Source organism: Furipterus horrens, unplaced genomic scaffold (assembly GCF_987537825.1).
Source record: "Furipterus horrens unplaced genomic scaffold, mFurHor1.1.pri manual_scaffold_2, whole genome shotgun sequence".
In the NCBI taxonomy this organism is placed as follows: domain Eukaryota; kingdom Metazoa; phylum Chordata; class Mammalia; order Chiroptera; family Furipteridae; genus Furipterus; species Furipterus horrens.
In genome coordinates, this window is record NW_028327172.1 from 156,144,512 (window position 1) to 156,152,941 (window position 8,430).

Genomic DNA, 8,430 nt, shown 5'->3' on the forward strand with positions numbered 1-8,430 from the left:
ATTAAGAAGCAGAATTGGTACAAAATAGACAGGGGAAGTTAAGAATAATATAGAAAAGGTGAAGCCAAAGAACTTATATGCACGACCCATGGACATGAACTAAGGGGGAGTGGGATTACTGGAGGGAAGGGGCGTACTGGGCAGAGGGGAGCAAAGGCAGAAAAAAATTGGAACTACTGTAACAACATAATCAATAAAATATACTTAAAAAATAATCCCGTGATACAGTGAGGCCGCGATAAGTGAACCGGGATACAGAGAAGGACTACTGTATTGGTATGAGGCTGGGCTGCCAGCCACACCCACTCTCTTTCCTCACTAGCTAAACAGGTGGACAGAATGACAAAGAGATCTTGCCAGGTAATAGGAGACAGTGAGATATTTAAATTCCTTAATGAAATGGGTTGGGTCAGTATAGTAAGAACCAAGGCGTTGTTCTACTTGAGAGAGGTCGGAGAGGGAAAAAGCAATGTGAAGCCGAATGGGTCCCTGGAGCTCAGCAAGCTGTCTAAGACAGAGGACAGGATGAGGCTGAGAAATTGTCTCGCGATGTAGTCTGGGGAAAGTGGTGGGTTGGGTTGGCCACCCCCGGGGCATTAGGAGGTGGAGGAGCATAGGGAGGAGAAGAGGAGAGGAGGCAGTCTTCTAGGGCATCTGAAGGGATTTTAGGAGTCAGAGACGGAGTAATGGGATCAATAGGATCAGATGGATGGGTTTTGGGGAGGATAAAGTGAGGAGGATTATTTGGTAAGTGGAACAGGATTGACAGAAGAAGGGGTGGTTGTGTAGGTCAGAAAAGCCTTGAATGGGTCTGGCTCAGTGGATTGAGAGTCGGCCTCCGAACCAAGTGTCGCTGGTTTGATTCCCAGTCAGGGCACATAACTAGGTTGCATGTCAGGTCCCCAGTTGGGGGCGCGAGTGAGAGGCAACCACACAGTGATGTTACTCTCCCTCCTTCTCCTTTCCCCTCTCTAAAAATAAAAAAAATAAACAAACAAACAGATAAATTATTTAAAAAAAAAAAAAAGCTTTGAATGGAGGGAATTTCACTCTACTTGCCCAGGTGGTGACAGTAGTTGTTGAGATCAGTTGATATTCGGGGCCCAAGAGTCCCTTTCTCGGGCCAAACAGACCTGTTGTCTAATTTATATTGAGGCCAGGCAGTATTACAGAAAAATATCAGTCTTTTAGTTTTGAGGTCCATTTAAGGCCTAAGTCCTTGAGGTTTCTCAGTAGTCACTCCAGGGATGGTGTTCCAGGGACGGTGTTCCACTAGGGCTTGGATTGGCCTGAATGTGAGAAGGGTGAGGAGTAAGGCCTGTCTCCCAGCTTGAGGGCCTCTCAGCGGGTGTACTGCCCTGTGATCCATCAGAGCAGTGACAGAGGAAGAGGAGAAAGGAGAGGGGTGTACCTCGGTCCTCTTATCCCTCAAGGGTCCAGAACCTGGTAGCGCCTCTCACCCAGCACTGGGATTTCGGAGTGATGTGCAGTGACAACAGGAGCAGAGAGAGGGCTGGAAGTGCGGGGAGAAGCAAACTCCTTACCCTGGTAGAGATCAGCCAGTGTGGATGCAGGGACAAGGCAAATGGGTGTCCCTGAACACATCTCATTCTAGGTTTCAGCCAAAATGTTAGGCTTGTGCGAAGAAGACGGTAGGAGACATGTAAACCAACTCAAAGCCTTTATTGGGGAGGTCTGAGCAGGCTTGGCTGAGTCTGGAGTGACTGCAGCCACATAGTATGTGTTTAGTGGAAAATAATTAGAATATTATGTAAATAGTCCAGTAAATAATTATCTTTCAGATCATATATTTTTTCTTTAAAATTTGTGTATATTCTTGGGATGTTTTCAGAAGTAGATTTTCATATGTATCTGCCTGACCTATAGGATAAGCTGTGCAGGCTTCAGATTCAAATTCCGCAGCACCTGGAAAAAGAATTAAAGGATTATATTCTTTATCTAAAATACAAATAAGTGTTAAGAAGAATGAAAACATTTATATATGACTACAATACACACACAAGATTACTATGAAATATAATTTGTCCATGGTTGCCGACTGTATTCATTGCTATTGTGGCTAAGTATCAGAGCTTCTGGTTTTTTTGTTCTTCATTCATTTAATCAACAACCATGCACTGAGTATGACAAGCACTGGAGTTACAAGGTGGAGATGACACAGTCCACCCCTGAACAATCATATATTATAAACTCAAAAGACAGATGAATGTGCAATTTCCACTCAGAGTCATATATAAGATGACAAATATTAAGGGGCACACAGAAGGGACATCCAAGTTTTGTGTCAATATTGTCAGCTATTTGATGAACGTGATATATGTGTGTATATATATATATATATATATATACACACACACACACACGCACACATATATATATATGTAAGTGGGTAGCTGAAGAATTAGGAAAGAGTGTGCCAGAGAAACAAATGAAGCAGATGCTCAGGCTATAGGTGAGGGAGAACACTTGTGGAATTAGAAATAGTCTAGTTTGGCTAGATGCTAGAGCAAAGGGGCAGAGTAGGGTAAGTGGTATTTTGAAATAAGTCTGAATTATTTGGCAAGAACTAAATGGATTTCTGTGTTTTTATTCCATGCAAAGGAATCTGGAGTTTTTCCTGAGGGTCAAGGGTAAACCAATGACAAAGTCGATGACTGGAGATTTAAATGTTGCCCCTCAGCGACAGCTATATGAACTGTAACTGCTTGACTAAGCATTACTAGATGAGTCAGGTTATTGGGCCTTATATCTCTAGCAAAAACATGAGAGGTGGATGAAGCCCACTTTTCTGACAAGAGGTTCAGTGTGCAGGTTGACAGACCCATAGGCATGGCAGAGGAAAGGAAGGGGACAGCCAGAAACTAAAAGAGATACATGGACTTTTGAGATTTTAAAAAAGCTATGAAATGTGATAAATGAATGCAAATAAGTGTATTCTTCCTTGTGAATGTTTATGCTTTCACATTTTTCAATCCCTATGTATAAGAAAATACTTAATACAGTATGGGTTACTCAAACATGTAAATGGATGCCATTTGCTATTTATTTCAGAAATCAATAATATCAAAATTTAATTAATAAAATATGGCAACATACCTTCTTCTAGTTCTCTAGTTAGAATTTTTTCGAACTCCTGCCGCATCTGAAATAAGTCAAGTATAATTTATAACAATGAAGTTAAACAAGAGACATTATTATAAGAATGACATACAGCTTATGAAATGTGAGCTTTAAATAATTTTATTTAATTTCTATCTACTTTTAAAAGGTTTCATTTATTTATTTTTAGACAAAGGGGAAGGGAGGAAGAGAAACATCAATGTGAGAGAGAAACATCAATCAAGTGCCTCTCACACGCACCCTGACCAGGGATGGAACCCACAACCCAGGCATGTGCCCGAACTGGAAATTCAACCAGTGAACTTTCAGTTTGTGAGACGACACCCAACCAGCTGAGCCAGGGCTAAATAATAATTTTAGAGACTAGCCCTAACTTGGGGATTGCGTAAATAAATAAATAAACAATCACATAAGTAAAATCAATTCCCACTAACTTTTATGAATATGTAAATGCTACTTAGATTAATCTGATAAAAGGTACAGTTGATATTGGTCTATTGAGTAAACATGACTTTAGGAAAGTGATGTTTGATCCCATTGGTACAACAAAGTTTAAACAGGTGAAGTCATATTTTACAAGGAATGCATTATTTTGCAATTGTTAGGAAAACTGCCCTTTGTAAAAGTTTAATCAGGGACTCTGCTCAAGATGGCAATATAGACAGACCCCGCCCAGCGGCCAGCACCCGGAGCAGGCCCGGCAGCGGAGCGGCGCGGCGGCACCATGCAGGTCACCCTGAAGACTCTGCAGCAGCAGACCTTTAAGATCGACATCGACCCTGACGAGACGGTGAAAGCACTGAAAGAGAAGATTGAATCCGAAAAGGGGAAAGATGCCTTTCCTGTAGCGGGTCAGAAATTAATTTATGCAGGCAAAATCCTCAATGATGATACTGCTCTAAAAGAATATAAAATCGATGAGAAAAACTTTGTGGTGGTTATGGTGACAAAACCCAAAGCAGTGTCAACACCAACACCAACAACAACTCAGCAATCAAATCCTGCCACCACTACCACAATTAGTTCTTCCACAGCACCAGCTGTGGCTCAGGCCCCAACCCCCGCCCCCGCTTTGGCTCCCACTCCCACACCTGCATCTATCACTCCAGCATCAACGACAGCATCTTCTGAACCTGCACCTGCTAGTGTGACAAAACAGGAGAACCCTGCAGAAAAGCCAGCAGAAACACCAGTGGCTACTAGCCCGACATCAACTGACAGTACATCAGGAGATTCTTCTCGGTCAAACCTTTTTGAAGATGCAACAAGTGCACTTGTGACAGGTCAGTCTTATGAAAATATGGTCACTGAGATCATGTCAATGGGCTATGAACGAGAGCAAGTAATTGCCGCCCTGAGAGCCAGTTTCAACAACCCTGACAGAGCAGTGGAGTATCTCTTAATGGGAATTCCTGGAGACAGAGAAAGTCAGGCTGTGGTTGATCCCCCTCCAGCAGCAGGTACTGGGGCTCCTCAGTCCTCAGTGGCTGCAGCTGCAGCGACGACGACAGCAGCAACTACAACAACAAGTTCTGGAGGACATCCCCTTGAATTTTTACGGAATCAGCCTCAGTTTCAACAGATGAGACAAATTATTCAACAGAATCCTTCCCTACTTCCAGCATTGCTACAACAAATAGGTCGAGAAAATCCTCAGTTACTACAGCAAATTAGTCAACATCAGGAGCATTTTATTCAGATGTTAAATGAACCAGTTCAAGAAGCTGGTGGTCAAGGAGGAGGGGGTGGAGGTGGCAGTGGAGGAATTGCAGAAGCTGGAAGCGGTCATATGAACTACATTCAAGTAACGCCTCAGGAAAAAGAAGCTATAGAAAGGTTAAAGGCATTAGGATTTCCTGAAGGACTTGTGATACAAGCATATTTTGCTTGTGAGAAGAATGAGAACTTGGCTGCCAATTTTCTTCTACAGCAAAACTTTGATGAAGATTGAAAGGGACTTTTTTTTAATCTCACACTTCACACCAGTGCATTACACTAACTTTGTTCACTGGATTGTCTTGGGATGACTTGGGCTCATATCCACAATACTTGGTATAAGGTAGTAGATTGTTGGGGGTGGGGAGGGAGGGATCTAGGATATAGGGCAGGGATAAATAAAGTGCATGTCTGCTTCAATTAGCAGATGCTGCAGATCCACACAGTATGTAAAATAGACAACCAAAAACCAGCTTTTGCAGGTCTTTATATCTTGTATAAAACAGTAGGTAACTTCCTAGGTTTCACTCTTTAGTGTACTAGATCCAGAAATTTAGTGTAATGCCCTGCTTAATATTTCTTTGACTTAACATTGGTTTCAGAAAGAATCTCTGCTACCTAGAATCTACAGTCTATTTCATGGCAACACTGGATAATGGCTTTATGAAATTGAAAAAAATTTGGGGGACATCTATAAACAGAAATGCCAAATTATTGCTAGTTATTGTTGCTGCTTCAAATAAGTATAAAATTAATGTCAAGAAAGCCCATTCTTTCATGTTAAATACTTGGGGTGGGGGGGGAAGAAGGGGAACCTTTTCTTAAAATGAAAATAATTACTGCTATTTTCAAATCTCTTGATCATTGAATGTGAGACCCTTCTAACATGATTTGAAAAGTTCTACAATTATAGGCAGAGTTATTTTCCTGTTTACATTTTTTGGTTTGTTTTGGGGGAAAATTGGTAGGTGTCTAAATACTGTTTACTTCCTTGTTACAATGCAGTAAAAGTTTTAAAACCTTCGTTGCATGTTTGCTTTTGATGTATCCCTTTGTGAAACTAGCACTTTGGGGCCAATGGAAAAACGCAGCCTTCACTCTCCCTCCTCCCCTCCCTCAGCAGAAACGTGTTTGTCAGCAAGTCGTGAGTTCAAACTGCTGCCTTTTTTAAACCCCACAACATGCTGATTCAGTTTAAAATTAATGCAAATGTTTCAAAACTGGGTTTCTGATATTTGTAAATGTTTTTCTTTATTAGATAAGAATATATGACCATTAAAGTCATTAGGATTATACTGCTTTCAAAAAGAGGTGAACAGAACTAGAATCCTGCATCTTTTATTGCATTGGAAAGACTGATGAATGATGAAATCTTTGGGGCGGGTTGGGAGATGTGTCTGGAAAAGTACTTTGAAAAATATACAATCAAGATATCTTGTGGCATATTAAAAGAAAAACCTCAAAAAAAAAAAAAAAGATGGCAATATAAGTAAATGCAGTACTCACATCCTTCCACCACCACATCAAAATTGCCACTAAACTACAGAACAACCATCATTCAGAACCACCTGAAATATAGCTGAATAAAAGTCCTACAACAAGGGATTTAAAGAAGCAGCCACATTGAGGCTGGCAGGAGGGGCAGAGATGCAGAACGGGCTGGTCCCACACCCATGTATGGTGGATAAATATCGGGAAGGATATCTTGGCTGCAGATATCCTGAGAAGCGAGGTGGGTCCTAGCCCCACACCAGGGCCCCTAGACCAGTGTTCCCGTGCCAGGAAGAAAAGTCCCCATAACTTCTGGCTGTAAAAGTCAGTGGGGATTGAGGCTGAGTGAGATGGAGGGCTTCTGAGTCCCAGGCATTTTTCTTAACTGTCCCACACACAGACTTCCTTGGACTCACTCCCTTTGAGCCCCAGTACTGGGCAGCAGCTTAAGACACAAGAGACACCCAGGGAGGAACTGAATTGCCTGGCATCTGGGTAAGAGCTGGGTGGGGGGCAGTTTTCTGCCAGACAAAAGTGCTAGCAGAGGCCATTGTTCTTTTCTGAGACCCTGACCCACTACAGAGAGGACAGGTGGGCACCATATCTGAGTCTCCATCAATCAGACAGACTCACACCATTTGCCCTGTCCTGGTTATTCCCTGAGACCCCACTCCACCCAACCAGTGGGCCCACCTAAGCTGTTTATAGTGGCTTTTTAAAAAATATGAATGGCCTGTCTTGGCTCATGCTTCAGACTTTCCTAAAATACCTCAAACAAGCAGCAGCTGGCCTCAGTATGCCCTGTACCTATCACTAAGTGGCCTCAACCTAGCACTAGCAGCAGCTGGCCTTGGTTGGCATCTTGTCCTTACCTAAGCACCCTGAAGCCCAGCATAAATAGATGGCTTTTTACAGATTTATTTGTAGCTCATGCCAGTTGGCCCTGGCAGAACACAGGTGGCAGCTGACCCTGAACCTTCCAAGAGGCCCCAGAGCCCGCGCTCCCGTTGGATATATCCAGACCACACTGAAGCAACCATCCGACCACTCAACATGTGAAACACTGAAGGGGCAGACTCAACTGGCACCAGACCCCAATGAAGTAAGTCCTGCGCTGTGGGGTGGGCCGCTGCACAGCTGATCCTCCACAGTGGTTGGTGGTCACAGCCAGTCCTTGCAGCCAATGGGCCTGAGAGTAAATATCTTCCATTGATGTGCCAACACCAATCAAGGCTCAACTATAAAAGGAGGGAGTATAGAGCCCACACAAGTGGCACGCCTGGAGTGCCAAGCTTGTGTGATCAGGGAGGTTGTGTCGCTGGACCCTGCAGAACACCTACTACATAAGGCTACTCTACCAAGCCTGAGAGATGTAGCAGCTCTACCTAATTCATAGAAACAAACATAGGGAGGCTGCCAAAATGAGGAGACAAAGAAACATGTACCAAATGAAGGAACAAAGCAAAACTCCAGAAAAACAACTAAACAAATGAGACAAGAAATCTACTAGACGCAGACTTCAAACACTGGTTATAAGGATGCTCAGTGAACATAGTGAGAACTTCAATAGCATAAAAAAGGACATGGAAATCATAAAAAAGAACCAGACTGAAATGAAGAATAATTTGCAGAGAGTTGACTCAACAGGACAGTGGATGAAGCTGAGAATCAAATCAGCAAAAGATACCCAATCAGAACAGCAAATGAAAAAATAATCCAAACAAATGAAGATAGTATAAGGAGCCTCTGGGACAACTTTAAGCATACAAACATTCACAGCACGGGGTTGCTGGAAGGAGAAGAGACAGAGCAAGAAATTGAAAACCTATTTGAAAAATGACAGAGACTTCCAAAACTTGGTGAAGGAAATGGACATACAGTCCAAGAAGCACAGAGTCCCAAATAAGATAAACCCAAAGAGACCAACACCAAAGGTTAAAGACAAAAAGAGAATCTTAAAACCAGCAAGAGAAAAGTAGTTACCTATAAAGGAGTTCCCATAATACTGTCAGCTGATTTATCAACAGAAACTTTTCAGGCCAGAAGGGATTGGCAAGAAATATTCAAAGTGATGAAAAGCAA

The 8,430-nt window shown here is 42.5% G+C and overlaps 1 protein-coding gene and 1 long non-coding RNA gene across 2 annotated transcripts; one reads left to right on the forward strand and one right to left on the reverse strand.

Moving 5' to 3' along the window:
- Positions 1-1,666: 1,666 nt before the first annotated feature.
- Positions 1,667-8,430, reverse strand: LOC150019781 (uncharacterized). Its single transcript, XR_016509084.1, has 3 exons — positions 8,332-8,430; positions 3,118-3,163; positions 1,667-1,926 (listed from the first exon to the last, which is right to left on the reverse strand). It is a non-coding gene; the product is annotated as an uncharacterized LOC150019781 (long non-coding RNA).
- On the forward strand, positions 3,809-6,061 carry LOC150019782 (lysine-specific demethylase RAD23B). The gene has a single exon (XM_090266682.1). The coding sequence runs from the start codon at positions 3,866-3,868 to the stop codon at positions 5,090-5,092; it is 1,227 nt and encodes a 408-aa protein (XP_090122808.1). The 5' UTR covers positions 3,809-3,865; the 3' UTR covers positions 5,093-6,061.